Genomic DNA, 21,549 nt, shown 5'->3' with positions numbered 1-21,549 from the left:
CTGTTATGGAAAATGCAAACAGAGAAACTTCAATAGCATAGTTCAGCATAGACAAGGCAGTCATCCTTAGATCATCCAAGAAACCAAATATCCCCTGCATTTTAGCTGTCACTTGAACCTTAGTTGTATTCCAATCCTAATCACGTACTCTGCATCAATTCAGATAAAATTCTGAGTGTTTTGCTTACTGGTACTGTGTTAAGATTAAAGGGAGAACTATTCACAACTATCATGGATCTGGGCAACTAAGCTGAAATATCAAGTATAAAACTCAAGGTTAAAATACTTGGGTTTTTAGTAGGTATTATAGTAGGAAGAAAAAAAGAGCATGCATTTTGTCTTTGCACTTCAACTTAAAAAAAAAACAAACCCAAAGTCTTAACCCAACCAAGTTTAGACTAATCAGCATAATGGCATAACTTCAGAAGAGGCTTGAATCATGCTGAGTGATCACTGACACACCACACAGAGGAAACTGAACTTGGCTGAAAGTCCAAGCAGAGCAGAGGGCCAACAGTAGCCTGCTTTGCTGACCTCTCTGAGTCCCACAGGGATCATGTGGCCAAATAAGGCAGAGGAAGAGAGGATAGAGAGCCCATTTCTAATATAGTACCTAGGTGAGTTTAGAAAGTGTTATTTTTAGCATGATTCCTGGAATTCTCAGGGATCTCCCAAGAGCAGTCTGGTTGGTTAGACAGTGTAGAAGCAACTATTATGTCATATGAATGCCATTCCTACTAGAAAAGATATCACACTGAGAGAAGGAGAGACCAGCCTTCCAACACAAACACCGAGAAATGAGAATCTCACTGTGGTACTGTGTGCACTCACAAGCAGACTAGATGGTGTTCTTGCGTGTGTGTAACCAGTCATTCCACACTCAGGGCAGATGACATGATATGATATGAAGAGAGAAAACACATGCTGGAAATACAACCACAAAAACCCCCAACCTGCACCACACATGAAATACCACTGTACAGTTGTGGAGAAATTCCTGACACAACTGAAATATAGTCCCATTTTCTTAGCAGATGTTTTGTTAGTATACAGGTGAATAATTGTTTTTAAAAAGTGTACCCAGCCAGCCAGCCAGCATGTTGTAGATGTCAACACATAAAATGTACTCCAAAGCCAGCATCTAACCTGCTCTTATGAACTGTGACAGTCTACTGGCTGGGAGGGCTTGCACTGCATAATAAACCCATCCCTGTGCTTCACTGGCAGACTTGCAGCGAGTCAGTGAGGTGTGGTCAATTTGAAAATATTACAGTTAAGCAGTGAAATGGTGAACATCTAATAGATAGCCGGTATAAAAACCATCAGTAATCAAAGTAACATTAGCTTTGAGATATGATACTTCTGCAATTTTTGCTAAATTCACATTATTGCATAAAATTTATAAGAAAGCTTATTTTAAAATTCAGTTTTATCAGCAGGAAAGCTTTAGAGATGTTCTTACCATGCTTCAGATGTAGGCAGCTGTCATTCTGGGGCCTGTACCTGTAGAAGATTGTTTTCCTTTAACAAATTTCTCTTACAGAGTTTTTGCACATTCCAAATAAGTTTGATTGCTACAGTGTTATGTGGATTTTTTTATGTGTGTTTTTGGTTTTGTTGTTTGGTTTTTTTATGGTTCTTATACCAGCCATTTTTGTTGGGGAAAACAGGGTGTTTCCTATATATATTTTACAGGTAAAGAGGAGACCTCACTGATGCTTTTAGCCAACCTACTAGGCAGCTGTTAGTGTACACAGAAATGTAAAATACAGTGATAAAATATACAGTGGCTACAAGAAGGTCAGTGTAAAGTTTCCAGTGTCCAATAATCCCACACAATATTTGAGACATACTTAAATTTAAGGATGATACAACATTGATTGAGGAGAACAGCAGAGGTAAAGCAGGACAGTGATTGCAGCAATGCATAAGTTCAGCCAAAGATGTTGATGCCGTCAGTGCTGCTGCTCAGAAAGGTGTAAGGGAAAGGAGGCACATACTGTGTGCATTTTCACAAGCTTGCATTCAAAGTGAAGTATCTTAAAACATACATCAGAAGCAAGTGTTAGAGAAAAGCATGTAAAAATTAATAGCGCAAGCTATGGTTTCTAAAATATCCCTGAGGTGAATGGCAAGTAAGAGTTGGTCATGGCCTACCTGATGCTGATTCCTGCAACTTTTCTCTCTTCCTTTTCTTTTTCTTCCCCTGAAAAATAGGAAATTTTACCATACCATTACATGCGCAACCTTTTTGTTTTTTGTCACTTAACCTCACAGCATAGAAGCAAAAGTCATCTGGACACTGAGAAAGTGGTTAGGAAAAAACCCAGTTATTTTCAGGGCAGCTAAAACCTTTTCAATCCTGCTTCCAACTGGTTCAATGGTAACAAAGTTTGCTCTCGGCATTTATGGAGAAATACGCACATCAGCAATACGTATTTTTTATATCCACATGGAATTACAATTTCTGGCAGTTTTTCAACTAATGCTGACAACCGCAAGCATCTGAAAGACTTCTCACACTTAATAATCTGATGACATGTATGTTGATATCGTAATTTATGGCTCTTAGAAGAACTGTTCACACATTCAGATACTTACGCTGTTCATACATGGTAACAGCAGACAGGGTGTTGAAAGTACCTAGGACGACCATGACTTGTCCCCAGGGTGCAAACCAGCCAACTAAAACTGTTCTGATAACACTTGTACCTTAACAAAAGCCAAGTTTTGTATGGCTGTGCCCAGAGAGCGTGCTGTGCAATAACCGAACAGCTCCTGCTGTACAGCAGAGCACCCTTAACATGCCTGAGGTGCAGGACACAAATGAACGCCTGGCAGCTGCCTTTCCTGCAGAACACACTGGCACCAGGGTGCCAGTGCAGGGCCATCGCACCAACCCATACACTTAGCCCTCTCCTGCACCCCCAGCTATGGAAACAGCCAGAGCTCCTGCTTCACACATTCTTTCAGGAAACAAAAGGTCAGTTTAGACCCACAGTTTTGAACCTCAATCATCTTGCCTTACCCTAACTACCACTTTGATATTCCTCCATATGAGTTGACATTATTGTCCTGTATTGTCAGTCAAAGGGTTTTTTGTGTGTTTGAAGAAAAGTCATCTCCATTGATATTTTAAAGAAGCCTTCAGTCCGGCTCTAACAGAGTTGCTCTGGCAAATCTTAGTGCAGTTGCTGTGAGCAGGGCTGCAGCCTGCTGCCCATCCTCTGGCCCCCCACTCAGCATGGCTGGCAGCTGTCAATGCACACCCCACCACACACAGTGGCCACAGACTGGACGGGCTGAGGTGGTGGGACACCTCTTTCCATCGGCTAGCTCTGCAAGGTGACAGGATGGACAGCAGGTGATGTGAGAAACCATCCCAAACCACTGTAGTGTTCACTGATATACAGCAGGCAAGGGCTCCAAATACAGGCTACGGTGAAGCTATGGAAGATGAACTTCTCCATCTCCAGTCTGCTCTGAGAGTCTTGGCCTGCCTCACTCTTAAGCTCCTGTCCTTATTTATCCCAAGACTGGCAACAGGGCTGGGCAATGCCTCCCAAAGTCAGGACTCAGCCTAGAAGTTGGAAAGCACATTTCAAGGGCTCCAGGGAACTCACAGTGATATGCTTTATCACTTAGGCACCAAGGCAATACTTCTTTATGGAGGGAAGTGCAATAGTACAGATGTTAACATGGAAAAATCATGGGAGGAAAATTGGTTTTATTCTCTATGGCAGGCTGACTTCAAGTCATAAAACATAATGAAAGCTGATCTGAGATCTATCTATGAGATAAGGGAAGTGAAGGAACAGAAGGTTGGGCTGAAAACTAGTTGTCAGTCTTCCCAGCTGAGATAGTTTCTGACAACTCCAGCACACACACACACACACAATCACATTGTGAAAACACTGTGCTTTTCACGTCTACCACACAACTTTGCATGACTACTTTGGGTATCAGTAATAAAAACATAATAAAAAGATAATTTCAACAGTTGAAAAACAATGTTTAACATTTTCTTGACATTTCTAAAATCCTGAATAATCAGGCAAACCAAAATAGAAGAATGAAAATCAAATAGTATATATTTTTTACTTGTACTGTTTTGTGAAATATAGCCACATGAAACAGAAGAGTCACCCCTAAGTCACTTCCAACTCTCAAAATACTGCAGTAAAACCTGTGCTAAATTAATACAATTTCACTTTTTGACTGCTAATTTAGAAAAACTGAAGAGGGAAAAAGAAAAGAAAAAAAAAGATGACGTATATTTGAAAAGATTTCAGTGATAAATTGTGATCTACTATGACCACTGCCTCACCACCACTGCAAAATGTGTGCATTCCTGAAGAGGTAGAGAGGAAAGCTGCAAGAGGAAGCTAGCGGAGTTCTTCATTGTAGCATGCAGGACTGGAGTATGTCAGAGCTATACTTCCACACAGGATGTAGGTTGGAAGCACATCAAAGAGAGAACTCATACGTGCCACCTTACACACTCCAAATGTCTATCAAGGCATTTAAGAAACTGCAGGTCCACTGCTTGTGCTGTATGGCAGCAGGCTGTGACAAAACACATCAGGTTCTCAAAGTCAACCTGGCCAAGCATCACAGCACAATCTTGAAGGCTGATGTTCAGTAAGCATGAGCTGACAACACCCCGAAGTGGTCTCATTTTCCAGCAAGTAAATTCAAGACAACTGAAATATCCTTGTTTCCAAGGAGTCTCTCACTAAAACCCTATTTGTTCCCAGCAGTAATTCAAGACAGCTCTGTTGACACGGTCTGGTTACCTGCATAAGGTCAACCTTACCTGCATAAGGTTATTTTTTCTAGCTTTTTTGGCTAGAAAAGATAACTGCATAAATGAAACAGGCAGAAACAAGCTGCTAGGATTTACAGTTGTGTCTGTGCTTACAAAACTGGGCATGGCTATTAGCAAGACAAAGGCATTTGCTTCAGAGACCATCACTTAGTTTCTGTGTCAATGCATTCTGTGCCAGTTTCTACAGTTTCTGTTAACACTGTATATAGGTACCTCAATCTTTAATGTCCAAAGACGTCACTGAAGTAGAGAAAAACTACTGTGGGCTTAATATAGATGGAAAACAGAGCCAGAAATAGGATGTACACTTCCTATCACAGTAAATAATGCCCCAGCTAATGGAGGGACAGAAAGGATCCTCAGGTTAGGATCAGTTTCTCAGAATTGCAGCTTCTGAGTTTTATACCATCACATGTGACTACAATGACAGCTCATTGTAGGCACAACAGTATAACTGTGCAGTGCAAGCTGTGTGACATTTTATTAGCACTTGTTTGATATTTAATTATAAAACAAGTAACTGCAAGAAAACTTCATTTCACCAAATGGTCTAACAGCAGGATCTATCATTAAGTTTACTTACACAAATTTTGCAACCTTTATTTCACAGATGGACCATTCTGAATTACTTTCAGCTAAAGTTCAGTCTGCATTAAGACTCTTGGGCTTTCAGTTCTTTTGAAAGCAAGACACCCCTTTTTTCTCAGGTCTAAATAAGATTTATGGATAACAAGTGATCAAATGGAAAATGATAGTAAAATCACAGCTGTACAGTAGAACATAAGCTTCCAGACAGTACTGGCCATTGTTTTAGGAGAAAACTTCCCATGTTAATTTTTTCCCCTTGAAAACTGTGAACTTCATAAGGAGCATCTCAGCAACAACAACAAAATAACAAGTTTTCTGGATACTTGAAGTGCAAAAAATAAAAGGTTTATGTTATATGTATGTTCACTGTCTCTTCACCCAGGACTTCCCCCAAGTTATAGAGAAAAAGAAAAAATAATTTTAAAAAGTTAGGAAAAGGAAGTTAATTTCAAAAAGGAGCCTTCAAGTGAGTGACTTACGTAGTTGTCTCTTGCAGACCAGCCTGGATAAAGCTGCATGTGTAGCTGCCTTTCTTTACGAGCTAGTTCATAATATTTCGCTTGTTCTTCACGGGAGAGAGCATGCCACTGCAAACAAAATAAACATAACATTAGACTGGGAATTAACTCCTACCTAGGCAACAGATGACACGAGCAAGTGTTTCAGTGACTTTGATTCAGTCCTTCCCCACTGCAAAAATGAAATTCATTAGCAATTATAAGCACCTGTGTTTATTAACCAACTTCCAGGCATTTGTCAGCTCTGCAACTGCCAAGTGCCTTGAGCAGACAAAAATCATTTATGGAAACAGGGCTCAACAAATAATCTGCTCACAGAACCATGCTCTCCCAACACTACTTAAAAAAACCAACAACAAACAAATCCAAACAAACCCCAACAAAAAACCAACAACAAAAACCACCCTTTAGCTCCTGATAAAACAGAAAGGATTTGTGCTGCTTTTAAAAGTCAGTAATGTCCCCTTCATAGAAGAGTCTGCTGTTTTGGTTTTAAGGAGCAACCAGACACAAGTTTTCAATGCCAACACAGACAGCTTTCTGGGCATCAGCAGGCTCCTGTTCCAAGACCAACCTCTAAGTACCAAGCTTCAAGGTACCTGCTTTATGATTTCTTCTTTTTGTAACAGCAGAAAAGAAAATGGCAACGGCAAAAGTTTCTAAGATACAGAAATCACAGAACTGCACTCTTTCAAATTACATGAGTTGACCTTTGTAGCCAAGCAGGGATAAATTTCCTGCTTTTATGTACTAAAAAAACCCCAACAAACCCCTTGCCCACCCACCAAAAAAACCTAAAAAAACACACCAAAAAATAACCCTTCCCCACCTGCCCATTTGAAAAGGTACCAACTACATTGGTAGCTAATAATTTTGTTCTTGTTGAAACACCTATCATAGACCTGAACCAAAAACAGTAAAGATCTTTTATTTAGAATCAGGTTCCACTGCTGCAGCAGATGTCTCTTCTTGTCTTCTTGTTTGACAACATGCATGGAGGAGTAGGGGGAGAAGAAGTTATTAAAAAAAAAATGACCAAAACCAGACAGACATGAAATCATTAAGACGCTCATGCAAGAATAATTTACAGAACTAGGATTTCAGATCAGATCACATTTGTATGATTTAATATGTTGTTTTGTTACACATCAGAGGATGTGAACTAAAGCACTTGTCTGCCTTAACTTGGCAAGTTCAATGTGTTACTGAGAGCACAGCAGTTCAGCGGGTTTGCAACTCTCAAACTTCACATGCACATTCAAAAATTGGAAGGTATTGAACACTATGGTGTGGCATCAGAGAGCCCAGAGCCATGTAAAGTGTCAGCTCTTGAGAACAGAAGTAGTTCCTGTTCTGGGGTAGCACAGGGCAAAACACAGAACACTTGACAATCAATCTCAAAGCAATTATACTGGATAACTCATGCATTGTTTGCAGTACAGGAAAAGTGGAAATTGAGATACTTTCATGGAGAAAGTAATTTGAAAAGAGGAGTATAAGCTGCAGAAAAAGTAGGCAATGGAGCCCAAAGGCTTGATTCATTACCAAAATGGAGATAAATAAGCCACTGCCCTCATTCAGGCCAAAAAAACAAGGCCGACATACTAAGGAACTAAGATCAATGACTGAGGGAGTGAGAATGAAAACATGATCCTAGAGACTTGCATGAAAGCATGGAAAAGGCAAGTACCAAGACGTCCTTTAAGGGGAGGTAACAAGAACAGAGGCAGAAGGCTGCAGGAACTGGGACAAGTACCAATAGATTTCTGCTCTGTTTGGAGGGGGAAGTCTTCAGACTGTAACATAAAAGGGGTAGTTAAGGTCATGTACTGACTTCCCACTTGAAAGCACAGGATTTTCAGAGAACTGCAGTGCCTCTCAATACTGCCTTGGTCAGTGATCAAGAAGAGATGTTCACTGGGAATTTGAATAATCCCTGCTCAAACTTTGATTGATACAAAAGTCACCCCTTTTCTCATTTCTGGGAGTCAATTGCAAAATGGGCATTTACCTCTGCTGCCTTCCCTTGGAAGAATAACACCAACAGTGAACATGACATTTGTGACTGTGAGTTGGCCTGCATAGGGTTTTTTTGAGATTGAAAGTACAAAACATGACTGCAATGCCACAGAAGCAAATGGCTCTCAGCAAGGCTCTGGTGCATGTACTAGGATCATCAGTACTCAGCTGATGATTTTGGAGACATTCAAAACTTGACTGGACAGGTCCCGGAGCATCCTGATGTAACTGGATTTGCTTTGAGCAGATGTTGGATTACATGACCTCCATGGGTCCCACCCAACCTACATGACTTTACAATTGGACCACATTATATTCACTTATGAGTTCCATCTCCAGTGGCATCCAGTGATCATCTTTGAATGATCCCTTCCTGCTCTGATGGACACCAGCCTAAGGTGATTTGAATGCTCCTTCCATGTGTGAATGAGGATATTTCATGCCTGAGCTGCTGACACCATAACATGAGTGGAACAGACACCAACTGGATGATGTTGTTAATGCTGAAAAGAGAAATTCAAGATACAGCTTTTATTTTTAGTTGCATGTTTTATCTTCTATAGCTAATTTGATAGTTGCACATTACTGATCACCTCAAGCAGAAAGTGAGCAATCACACCCAACTAAAGGGAAACATACAAATTAGCAGCACACATGAGTACACACAAACCCTCCTGTACATACCCTTCTGCCAAGAATCTGGTTGATAGCTGCACTTTCTTTCAGAGTACACTCTGCTACAACGTTTGCTCTCATTTCTTTCATGTACAACATGAAAGCATTCAGAGGTTTCTTAATATGAGGTCTTTTTGGCTCTTGTTCTTTTCTCTGTTCATGCTGAGGCTTCCTAAAACGTGGTGGGGGAAAGGGAAAGCAAGGAAAAAAAAGCATTAATTTACCTTCAGCCTAAAAAAGATCAATAGAAAATTACCAACCTGTGATTACAGTAGCACTTCAATAGTAAGAATGAGAATTTCAGTAGTCACGTCCCACCCACTTTCACATTTTTTCAGAGAATTGACTTAGTTTAATACTCAGAGAGGATGTCAGGTTGACCTTCTCTAGCAAGTAACATTTGATTGGTGAATCTGTTCCAAATTTACCACTTGTCTCAATTCTCTTTTCGAAAGGCTATCCATAGCACCCGCAAAGACCACTGCAACAGGCAGGAGGACAGCTTCTCATCCACTTCTTTTTTAGGCCTTTTGCCTTTGAGTATTAAGCAGTGACGCTGCTCTTTACTAGTAAATTTTGCAGGTAAGAACTTTTCCAGCAGAAGTTTGTGAGTTCACATTCAAGCAACAGGTAGACAGATCCATGATTATGGCTGAATCAAGATGGTTGTTGCCAACAGCTTAAAAGTGCTGGACTGGAATGAAAAATGGCTTCATGTCTCATTACCCTTCCCAAAGAGTAGCCCACAGTTCCCGTTTTAGTTATAGGAGAAGAGTTAAAATTCAAAGAGGTCATGAAAGGTACTTTTTTTTTTTTTACCATATTTGACTCTTCTTCAGATAGAGTTAGTTCTCAAACATTTATAGATTAAGGGCTAATGCAGAAAGGCAGACTCACACATGCATTAGCTCACTGTCGTTGTGCAGATGTTCTTGTTTTACTTGAGGTGTTACAATAGCTGGGTGAGGGATTCCAGTTGTGTGAGGGCCTGGAGGACCAGGAATCATATGATGCGAAAACCTACAAGAGAAAACAAAGCAAGGTCTGTAACCCTACTGAAGACAGGCATTAAGCACGTAAGACAGCAGCAGGACGCTCCAAGAATACAAATGCTACAAAGCTTACAATGAAGATAACTCTTAAAGAGTGCATGAAAAATATTTGGCTAAATTTTGTGCATTGTAGCCCATTTATTCAAGAAAAGCAAACAAACAAACAAAATCAGTCAACATCTTGGTTGTAGAGAAGTTATTTTATTGACTTTCAGACAAACAGTTTTAGCAATGCAAACAAGAAACACTTAATATTTATACTGTTGCACTGACTAGCAATAAAAATACACATTTCTTAACCAAAAAAATATATTTCCACACCAAGATATAAACATTCTTAAAATATCCACCACCAGCCAATGCAAAGGAAGAAACTGCCATGCAGAAACAAATAAAATAAAGAAGAGTCTTTTCAAGAAGTCCCTGATGGCTCTCTAAGGAATCTAGTTTTCAAAGCCCTTAAGGTAAAAGATTTTAACATCACTTCACCTGAACCCACTATTCTTCTCTCAAATGCTTAAAATAGACTTTGAAAATTCTGCATCCTGGATGAAGGATGGGAGCAGGAGAGACTTTGGTCCTAATTAAAGCTTCCTTTCATTTGTACAGGAATGAAAATGGAAAATAAAACCAAAGTACCACTAATTGAACCATCCCACCCTACTAACCCGGGACATTCTGAAGGATAGCTCAGACAGATGTTGAAGGTGCTGAGCATTGCAAGCTCAAGTGCAGCAGAAAACCTGCATGCTTCATTTTAAACTGCTGGAAAGTACCATTAACATAAAAAGCAAGCTCATGCTCCCAAGTTTTGCTGAATGAGCAATGGTTAAGGAATGGTATCCATCCTCTCCTTTCACCATTCCCTAGTCCCCTTGCTCTTTTCCTTCATGCCACCAAAATAAAGGAAACACAAAGCCCTGTAACCAAACCATTTTATCATGGGGAGAGAATGGGTTTTCTTCCCAATCACCTTGACAGGCACATGCTTATCATTCCCCTGTAAAGAAGTGAAGGGACAGTGATAATCCAAAGGAGCCCACACAAAAAGAGGCAAGAAGACTCACCACTTATCAAGTGGCCTGTCTTAAATCCCTGTGCAAGAGGATGCGTCTTCTAAAAGTCACGTGAAAAGCCCCAAGAATAGTATATTCAAACCTTGTGTACATCAAGCACAGGATGCAGAAGCTGTCTTTAGAATGCAAAAGCAGAGCATAGGTGGTCTGGAGTGTGTCATGGCCAAGTCTCAATTAGCATTGCTTGTTTGCACTTAGACATAAAGACACAGTGCCTGATTCCACACCAGTACAAATACACTGTGCTGGCATCCCCTGCCATTAGTGGCTTTGGACTATGAAATATCTACTTGTGAGCAAGTTTCCACACAGAGCATTACCTAAATGATTCAAGACTAATTACCAACAACTTTAAAATTGGAACTAGAGAACACAGACTAGAGTGACAGTCCACCTACTTGCATAACGGCATGAGCAAAACCCAAGGATGCACACTAAATGTTGCATCTAGAAATGAACTAATGACTCATTTCAGATGAAACAGCTCAATTAATTGCTGACAATTCACTGGTGTTCCTCATTGCAATACTTCAGAGACTGACAAGAAAATGCTGAATGAGACCAGTGTGGGATCCAGGCAAACTGTATATACACACATAGGTTAAATAAAAATGTATGCATAAAGTTTCAGCTGACTGAAAAGCAAGCAAAGGCAGACCAAGATACAAGCGGAAGAGCAACTTGCCCTCTAATGCCAGCAGTTACTCCCCAGTCAGTCATTCACCTCCTACACCTACCTGGATATGGAAGGGTCGACTGAGAGTGAGGATGGATAGGGCTGCCTGAATCCACTCGAGATGGGATATACAGGCTGACCTTGCCTGAGGTCACAGAAGAAAGGAACCCATCAATCATATGATATGGTATTCAGTAGTTATTCTAGAGTTACAAGCCCTTGATGGGAACTCAGTACTAGTCACAATAAACAGTAAGAGCTAACACTTTCAAGAGTTCTCCTAATGAAAGTAGCTAATACTTAAACACTTTAAACTTTCTCCCTTGCTACTGAAAGATTCCCAATCTAAGTTTCCACTGAGAAGGAAAGCAAAACAACCAGTCTTCCTCCTCCAGTGCACACATACACACATGCACACTCCTCTATCTCTATCCCTCTCTAACCTAGTATTATAAGCACTGGAATCAGATTTGTTAAACGAGCTCTTAGGAAAAACACATCTTCTTCCAAATAATTCTACTGTAGATCAGAGCAAGAACACCAGACAGTGAATTATTAAGCTAGAAAGCCTTTAGAACAGTTTTATTAAGTCTTTGGAAACTTAGGACTTTCTCCATTAGTATATGCTATAATGAGGTACAAATAGCCAGCTTTCCTAACAAAGTAGAAGTTTATTTGACCAAAAAAAACCCAATTCAACCACCTAAAAGCCCATAGCAACACAATTCTATCTTACTACTAAAAGATCAAACTTTAATCCAGTAAGAGAAGCTTGTGTGAAGTTTTTATCTCCTTTATGCTCCCACATATACAGAATATTTTGTCACTAGTCCGTCATTTGAGGTCTTTAGTTTTTTTCATCATCATCACTACATTTTGCTTACTTTCAGTTAGCAATGGTTCAGTCAGCAATGGTTCAGTCATGACTATGATGAACATCCTGAAGTAGCATGTTATGGTAATGTGAACAAATACCTGAAGCAGCCCAAAGACCTGAACCAGCCAGAATGACCATCACGCACATCAGCCCTGTCCAAACAGTTACTTATTGACTGGCCAGTCAGCTTTCAGAGGGAAAAAAATGGATACTGGCCTTTGTAAGGTTCAGGATACAGGTTTCACACTTGGAGTATGTTACTGGAAATGAGCGGTACTCAAAGGGAAGAAGAAGGAAAAAAAAGTGAAGGAAGTGTCAACAGCACTACCTCACAGCAAGCAGCTGAAAGCCAGAGGATAAGGGACAGCTGAGCATGTCCCGCTGTTGGTGAGTGTTGCTGAACACATCCCTGAGTCTTGTAAGATTGGATCTTGTCTCTCTTCCCTCTCTTTTCCCTCTTCTCTCCCCCCAGCCTCTGCATCAAGAAACCATTCAGAAGAAATGACTGACCACATCTGGAAAACGCATGTCAGTAACTGCCTGGTGGCAGTGGAGGTAAGGAGTCAGCTCAGCAGCAAAATGGGGAGGAGGGGAGAAAAAAAGATTAAAAAATAGTCAGATACTCCCATATTTTAGTTGGATAATAATTTGTTCAAAAAGGCATGTGGCCCTTCCTGAAAGATATGCCAGCAATACAGCATTTCACCATCTTCTGCTCTCTACTTTCTCTGCTTTTTGTCATCTGGATCATATTTCCCTCCCATAGAGACATTAAAAAACAAAAAATCTGCATCCTTCATTGTGTGGGCATAGACTACTCATGATACAGACTCTAAAGCACTGAAATTGTTACTGAGTTTCCTTATTTCCTGCTCCAACAGAACGGAGGGCAAGTACATATCTACCCCAAGCAGACATGCAGCACCCTCTCAAATCTATTACTCCAAAAATACCACATTTCCTCAAAAAGGAAAATGACACCCTGAGTGGAAGCAAGAGATCCTGAGAGCACTAGTATTAGCAAGAGCAGCAAAATCTCCCAATCACAGAGGCTTCTCTCCATACAGAAACTGTAAAAAGCAGCAGACTAAAAAAGTTTGTTCTCCATTTGGGGCAGTTTCAAGATTTCACACCCCTCCACACACTTCAAAGTTCCTTCTTACCTCCCCTCCCCTCAGTAATTGCAATTTTGTTTATTAAAAATTTACATTTCATTTCTTGAAAATTGTTTCCTGCTATCTTTCCAAATGCTAAGAGCCACAAATCTGAGCCATAAGAAATATAGAAACTTCAAAGTGAAATCTACACACTTTAATTTCTGTACTTGTTCAAAAACCAAATTCAATTTCAACTAAAATAAAATAGCAATTTCTTACTGCAATGACATTATTATTATTATTTTGTAAATGTTGCAATTGATTCAACAATAGTGAATGGTGTGAACATGCACCTTTGTCTGAAAAGAAGCTAAAAAATCTTACCAGCCAAGAGGTGGTGTTATCTGTCCAACACCCCCTGGAGACAAGGGATAGAAGGTAGGGAGATCAGGAGCTGGAGGATGCCTGGACATGCCTGTTAAAGAGCAGAGAAGAATGAATGACTTTCCCCTCAAAATACTACATGCGTGACCCACAGTTCACAGCGGACACGGCCAACGCTACGTTGGAATTAGTGCTCTGGGTAAGAAATAACCACCTTCTTGGTTAGTGTTAAAAGCAAAAGGCTATGCATGCCACCCTTAAAATAGTAACTAACTTGCACACAATACTGCAATCCAAAGGGAAATACTGGAAAGTCAATGTGGAAGGTGGAAATAAATGTATGGGTAAGGATCTGTGCAAGTTTAGATCCTCCTATAAAATGCATTAGGCAATACTGTCCTCTCAATGGTTTCACCAAACGTGGCTGGATCCTGAGGACCTCTTCTAACACATCATGAAACAAGAGGAAAATAATGTGTTGTCAAAGAGGCAGCACAGCAGAGCTATTAGATTAGGTAAATTGCTACTTTTGTATTTTCTCGGTTTCCCTTATGGATTCACAGATTTTGGAAACTTGCTACCACAGAGGATCAGTGCTTAATTAAGAATCATTTTCAGGCCTGTAATGGTCACACTTGATATGATTCATTTGGCTTCCAATTGTCACTCCAGCTCCAACTAAGCTCTTCATCAAGTTGACTCCTGTGGGCTCCAAGGTCAATCTGTTTTGCATTGGTAGTATTTCGTGGAAAAATTAGAGTCCCATCAGGAATGATCCATCAGCTCACATTCCCCAGAACACAGAATCCTACAACTGCAAGAATCACCTCAAGATTAAAGCTAATCCTCATCCCAAAAGAGTCTGTGGTCTCCATTCTTCACCTAAACCTTGTGCCCCCGGGAGACATGGAATTACAGTTGCAGAGGCCACAAAGACATTGGTTTATTTAAATGTGTTTGGGGAAGAGGGGGTGAAGCAGAAGGAATTGTTAAGTCTACTTCACATGTTAAATCAGTTGCTTTAAAAGGGTATTAAATATTTATGTGGTGACACTCCAAAGGTCCAAGACTGAGTGTGTGCTACCTTGAGACTTAGTTTATAGATCGATGCTAGTGATTTATTCCTCTCCCCAGTTTGTATTTAAATGTTCTGAATTTAATTACAAGATTTGAAGTATATCTGTCAGGACTGTGTACAGGAAAGCACAGAAAACAATACCAGTGGTGTTATTGTGTGAAAAAAAGCAAAATTTTCAGACTTGGGACCACAATCTGAATGAGGATCAAATTTCTGGCCAGTTGTCTTTTCAGAGGTGTAAAAGAGCTGGTAGCTGATTGGAAAGGAAACACTTTATATATCCCAGGGCTTTCATATGAGAGGGAACACTCTTTCTGAATGCTTTAAGAAAAGAAAAAAATAACAAAGGTGAAAAACAAGCCCAGCATCTCATCTCTCTCATCTCTGGTGATGACTGATGCTCCTAGAAGTGATGACACGACCTTGCCCCTGCCAGACCAAGTTCTGCACAAGGAGCTGGGCCACTCCCTCCCCCAAATCTGCATTTCTGAGCCATGGAGACAACAGTGCTCTCTCTTAACTGGTGCACAGTTGTTATTGCTAATCCAAAACTTCTTACCCCCTATTGGGGGCTAGCAGCTACCTAATGCCCAGCAGGAGCACGCACAGCAATCACACAGCCAGTGTTCCTCAAAAAAAGTTCTTGCTCATGAGAGGTTTAAGAAAAAATAAATAAAAAAATAAGATAAAATAAAATAAAATAAAATAAAATAAAATAAAATAAAATAAAATAAAATAAAATAAAATAGTGACTGCCTTTAGCAAGGCAGTGCTGTGCGTCCATTCCAAAGTGCCTTGGGTGCAAGAAGCAGTGCTGAAGTCAAGCTCCCCTTGCTGGAGGATTTTGGTGGGAGGAGGGCACTCTGGCATCAGGGCTAGGGCGGCAGGGCAGTGCCTTGTTCCAGACCCACAGTGGGAGGCGAGGACAGAAACAATGGTTGGAGGCGTTTGGCAGAGGACCTGAGGAAAAGAAAAATCCTCTCTTTGCAGCAACTGCATGGGCTACTTCACTGCGGCTGCTCCCACACGCCACTGGCGCCGAAACAGGGAGTATGGATGGAAAGACCACACACATCAAGGAGACCATCCCAGACAAAACCAGTAGTCTCCAGCCTGCATTATCCAACCCCATCTTTGCCAGATGCTGAGCAAAGGGATCAAGAGTCCATTCAGGAACACCAGAGGGGCATGAGCTTTGTGCCTTCTGGCAGAGCCCCTCACCAGGCTTGTGCTCAGGGATGGGGATGTGACCAGAGGGATGCTGGACAGGGGAGAGGGTAGAGAAGAGGCAGAAGAGAGAGAGGACGTACAGCAGAAACAACAAACCAGATGTTGTTCAGTTGGGGTCTGCAGTACAGGAGTACAAAATAACCAGAGTAAAGGAAAAAAATGGGGCACAGGTGGGCAAACCCAGCATGCAGTAAGTGAAAACCTCTTGAGCTCACAAACTGCAGCAGCGGGGTGTGCCCCAGCTGTCACAGCCAGCTTCAGCAAGAGGTGGAAATCCCGCTCTCTTAACACATGGCACCTCTGGGATTTCAAGGAATGAGTGTGAATATCCTTCTCCTGGGCACTGATGCAGAGGAGGAAGACAAATGAGGACAGGAGGCCTCCATTTGCTTCTTCCAAGTCTGAAAAAGATATTATACATGTATTTACAGGCCAGGATTTCCAGGCAGAGTGCTTTTTGTATTCCCCCTCCCTAAAAAAAACCAAACAAGTAACCAACAAACAGCAAAAAACACAGAGAGCCACAAGGCCATAGTGTTTTCTGGAGGTAGCCCTTGTTATTACCTGCATTACACAGTCAAAATAAAACCTAAGCATTCAGGGAAAGTCAGAACAAAAAAGTCTCCCTCCCTGAACAACGATGACTGGACACCTCTTCAGATAAATGGGACAACTGTGGATGTGTGTCCAGGTAAAGCAGAGCTTCATGATCTTGTGAACACCACATGGTGTGACATGCGAGTGCAGAAAGGGGCATGGAGAGGCACCCTCCAGGACGTGTTTTGGCACCTACAGGCTTCATGCCTACACACAAATATCCAGAATACAGTGGATGCCTCTGTAAACCTTCTGCTCCCTCTCCTTCCTTCCTTACCATCAACTCTCCCATGCAGGCTTGTTCTCAGGTGCTTACCCAAACGCTGGCTCAGACCCATGACAGCCAGGGCCAGTCCTCCCCTTGCACCTCCCCCCGCCAGCTCCTGCATCCCAATGCAAGCAAGCACATCGTTCCCAAGAAACCACTGGTTTCTCCTGGGTGCTGGTCAGAAGCTCTTGGCACAGGCTGGGCGTAACACCTCAAGGCTGTCAGCAGTTCCCTGGGGGCCTGCAGACTGACACAGAGTGGGGCTGGTCTGATATTCCCAGATGTGCATCTGGGAGGCTTTTTTGTTTGCTTTAAGGAGTCCTAGGGGTGCAGAGAAAACTTACAGCCATCTAAAAAGATGCTTTCTGCAGAAGGCAGCCGGTACAAGGTTAAAAAATGTCACATTTGTAAAGCTTTAACTTGCACAGGCCCAAAATTATTTTTATGGGCAATGCTTCAGTTATGCCAACTGACATACGGAAGAATATGGACAACTAGAATACAAGGACATAAAATATAATTTTAGGTGAAAGGGAAAAAGAAAAATTTTCAATAACATCACTACTGAAGTACTTGTCCCCCATTTTTGGGAAGGTCAGGATTGATTGCCCTTTCTGCATCTGCATGCTGCAAGCCTCGGGCACCACTGGAGATGGTAAAGACTGGTCTCTCTTTATTGATATTTTAAAAGACTCTGATGACAAAAGCAAGCCCAAACTATCACATCAGAAAGAACATGAAAATTTAAGAAGCCACGTTAAATATCAGCATCACGACAAAATTACCATCTCTGAAAGTGGGCATATGCACCTGGAACCCTCCCTCTAAACTACTACAAATAAAGTTCTCTCAGCAGCACAGGGACCACTCTGCATCCCCATGGTGCTGGGAAAGGATGGGCTCACCTTGTTTGGAGTTGACGTCAGAGGGGATGTGAGATGGGTGTGACCCCGGGGAAAAGTGCTCATCGCTGTAGGTGATAAGAGGGGTGAGGGGGTGAACCGCATGAGAAGGCTGTACCACGGGCACCTTGTTTGACTGCAAAAGAAGAACAAAAATTAAATTAAATGGTGTTAGTGAAGTGGAGCTTCTGCATTGAAAAAAAACCAAACCAACATTTCCAAAATGCAATTTTTAAATATTTGCATTACTGAAGCAGGGGAAATTGAAGATGGACAGACATGACATTGGGGCTAGTGGATGAAAACTAGGTTTGCTGCCAGAATCGGCATCCTCAAACCACTGGCACCCGAGGAGGGATGCAGATATTGAGGAAAGACATGGAAATGGGTGGGGGCCGGAAGCAGGAAGAAAGGCACTTGGGAGACATGGAGCGGAAATGGCAAATGGAGAGCCGCAGGGCAGGAGGAGCAACATGCTGGGCAGGCACCGTGCAATAAGGGCTGCAGGCAAAGGACTGCAGAGTCAGTAGCAGTGCTGCAAAAACCCTTTGGTTACAGGAACAGCATTTAAAAAAAAATAATTAAAAGAAAAGGCTTAAAGTGTAGGTTTGCCACATCTCCAGCCTTAAGAGCAACACGAGCTTCATCAACTTCACTCCTGCTCTCCATTGCTCTTCTGCACGGCTGCAGTGTGGCATGGCACAGTGCAGCTGGGACAAATCCCTGCCATTGCCAGAGGACACAGCAGATTTTCTCCCTTGCAATTTTACGAAGTCTGGTTGAAAACTCTTGGTCTGTCTAACAGGTAACTAAAAAGTCACCCTTAAGAGCCTGATTTCATATACAAGTGGTCGGCAGAGGCCTCTCAGAGTGGTCAGTTAGGGGGGAGACCTGCTGGCTGCCTGGGGACAGCCGAGAGGCCTCTCCCTGCATCATGCCAAGGTGAAGTCAAAGTGCTACAAACACCCGAGAGAGTCCTGAAATTGGTGCCATAAGGTGATGCCCATATAGGTCAAGACACACACTTCCCATCAGCACTTCCTGCAGAGGCAGAGGGGAGGAGGCAGTCGGCATGACGGAAGGATGCTGCCCAAAATTATGCTCTTTAGATAAGGCTGCAAGACAATGGAACTCCTCTGTTCCAGTGAAATCCTGCCGTATTAACACTGCTTGAAGCACAAGTTGCTCTTTCTATGGTGGGATGAGCCACAGTGATGATGCCAGCATGTAACAGGCACTCCTCATTTGTACCCTGCCACTCTACGCTGCCCCTTAGCGCAAAAAATTATGGAACAAACAGGTTTTTAATAAAATTAAAAAAAAAAATAGAGCTGTTCTTCAGAGAGAAACACTGATAAAACTCAGCTAGGACAGCTTGTCAAACACAAGGAATTAACAAAAAAATAATTTAAGAGGCCAATGAAATTAATTTTCATTGAGTTCACTATTGAAATCTCAGCACAAAACAGATGTTAGGACAAAGCTCCATGCACAAGCCCATGATTTTTCTGGACTTCTGAAAGCAGATGGGTTATATAACGGACAACTCAATTTATTGTTAAGACCGGTAGGAGTAGAGGAAAGGAAGCAAACGGGAACCAGCGCAGCATTTTCCGCTTTCCTTGTTTCCAGAGCACCACCTTAAGGAACTTGCATTAGCAGGCAGTATCTTCTTAATGTCTGACCTATCCCTCCAGTCATATAGCTCAGAATCTGGTGCCATGAATTTTTGCTAAATTATGCTATCCTTGCTCTCCTCTTAATTTTACGGTTTTCAACACAGATTTGCTTTCCTGTGGGAAAGAGATAAGAACCTGAGGATTTTAATTTAAGCTTCGGCCTTGTCTTATATTTTGCAAGATGGAGAGAGAAAGCAGCGTTAGTAGGTGTTTTAAAGCCAACAAGCATTAGGTCCATTTTTGTGGACCTAATAATAAAAGCAAAATGAATTCTCAATAATATCTATGAGTTGAGTTGTAAAGGGGATAGCTCAGACTTATTCATCTTCCCCATCCATATAAATTCCACAAAAAACAGATGCCAACGAATTTCAGACGATTTACAAATCAGGCCTCAGTCTTCAGCACGACACTCGTGGTCCAGGCCACCATTCACCCATTACTTTATCAACAATAAACTGTATATTGTGAATAAAGATCAAGCAATAGATGTATTTAGGTCACACACACACAGCTGCTAATCAGCATTAATTTCTCAAAATTTAGTAATTAACATTTTGTATTGTACTGGATGTAATTGTCATGCATGCCCCTGGTATCAGGGTTCCTTGCTTTCAGAAATCACTCGTTTATACTTTGAGCATGCCAATCCTTGTACCTCCTCACTCTCCAGCATCCTGCAGATTTTATTTTATTTTCTAATTCTCAGCACCTTATCCTCTAAGCCCATGGCAGCAGCTTTGAACGGCCGAGGGAACCATGAGAAGTCAGGAGAAAAGCAAACCGCTTGTCAGCAGGCTTAAAATTAACATATAAACAGGCCATATCTCCATTAAGAGCATTTGGGGGTCTGCAGAGCCAGAAACTGGGAAAAAAAACTATAACAAGAAATAATAGCAATAATGCAAAGCTTCCCAGCCTGTCTGCCCCGCACCGCTTTGGGAAGACCCAGGGAGCTCTGGCAGCTAAATCCTGCTGGGCACCCCAGTGTACTACCAGACGGGGGCTCGGTGGGTGCAGGCTGAGCCTCCTTGTTCCCTCTGGTCCCACCAAGATGGCCACAGTGATTGACAGCAGGAGAACACACAGGGCAACACATGCACAATGAAACCAGGAGGAGAAAGACCTGACGACATATTTTCCAAAAGCCCTATGGACTTAAATTGGTTCTGTTATGACACCTGCCCTACAAGGCAACCCAGATGGGTTATGTGAGCCCTCTTTGCAGAAAGGGTTCAGGGCAGGGGACTAAGACCTCATATGCAGCACTGAATGTCCCTCTCACCACTTTCTCAACCCTCCCACCCCCAGGATAAGCCCAAGGTACCCCGCTCACTCCCACGGAGCCTGGTCTGCACCCTTTGCCCTGGGGACATCTGGACTGGGGATGATGCCAAAGTCCCTTCTACCATCTACCACTCACAGTGGACACTACTGCCCCAGAGGCCTTCCAGGGCTGCGAGACATAGCCAAAATCTTACTTCACACTGACATACAGGACTGTGCAGATGAGATCACTTCTACTGCATCCCAGTGTCTTTTCCCACAGGCTTCCTTCTCCCACAAACATGCCATCCTTACAATTGTCTCCCCAAATCCTCCAAAGACGGTGCATACAGTTGCAGAAACACTTGAGAGACTGACAGAGACCCGATCTGGGTCAATGCAACCTCTATGCAGGGGGAACTCAGTCCTCCATGCTTCGCTCAGCACCTGCTAACCAAGTCCACAACCACACAGCTCTCCCTGGCACACTGGAGACATTTACATCTAGTAACAGGTATAGTTTATAGAGCACCTTTTCTCCTCCGCACAGCCTGAAAAATCTTCTCCTGAAAAACCTGATCAGTCCTTCAATGAGACAATCATAATGTCCGACATGAGGTTCTTCAGTATTTCAGAACAGAACTTCATCCAGCCACCAAAATGTAGTGTTTTGGTAAGTTGGTACCCAAGCACCTTCTAAAACCACAATAAAGCAGATGAGGATGCAATTCTCATTTCC

General features: G+C 42.0%; 1 protein-coding gene across 5 annotated transcripts in view; it reads right to left on the bottom strand.

The window, feature by feature from the left end:
- LEF1 (lymphoid enhancer binding factor 1) overlaps window positions 1-21,549 on the bottom strand; it is a 70,524-nt gene that overhangs the window by 11,834 nt on the left and 37,141 nt on the right. For 2 of the 5 annotated variants that reach the window (XM_027677058.1, XM_027677062.1), the window contains 7 exons: window positions 17,869-18,001; window positions 13,791-13,881; window positions 11,494-11,577; window positions 9,526-9,648; window positions 8,638-8,800; window positions 5,896-6,003; window positions 2,158-2,206 (listed from right to left, as the gene is read on the bottom strand). In XM_027677058.1, coding sequence (XP_027532859.1) covers window positions 2,158-2,206; window positions 5,896-6,003; window positions 8,638-8,800; window positions 9,526-9,648; window positions 11,494-11,577; window positions 13,791-13,881; window positions 17,869-18,001 — 751 coding nt within the window. Of the gene's footprint in view, window positions 1-1,462; window positions 1,504-2,157; window positions 2,207-5,895; window positions 6,004-8,637; window positions 8,801-9,525; window positions 9,649-11,493; window positions 11,578-13,790; window positions 13,882-17,868; window positions 18,002-21,549 lie in introns of all 5 variants that reach the window. The other 3 variants (XM_027677059.1, XM_027677061.1, XM_027677060.1) reach the window with 3 other exon arrangements.

This window comes from Neopelma chrysocephalum, unplaced genomic scaffold (assembly GCF_003984885.1).
Source record: "Neopelma chrysocephalum unplaced genomic scaffold, ASM398488v2 Primary Assembly neopelma1_42b, whole genome shotgun sequence".
NCBI classification, from domain to species: domain Eukaryota; kingdom Metazoa; phylum Chordata; class Aves; order Passeriformes; family Pipridae; genus Neopelma; species Neopelma chrysocephalum.
This window is presented reverse-complemented; position numbering and strand designations above follow the sequence as displayed.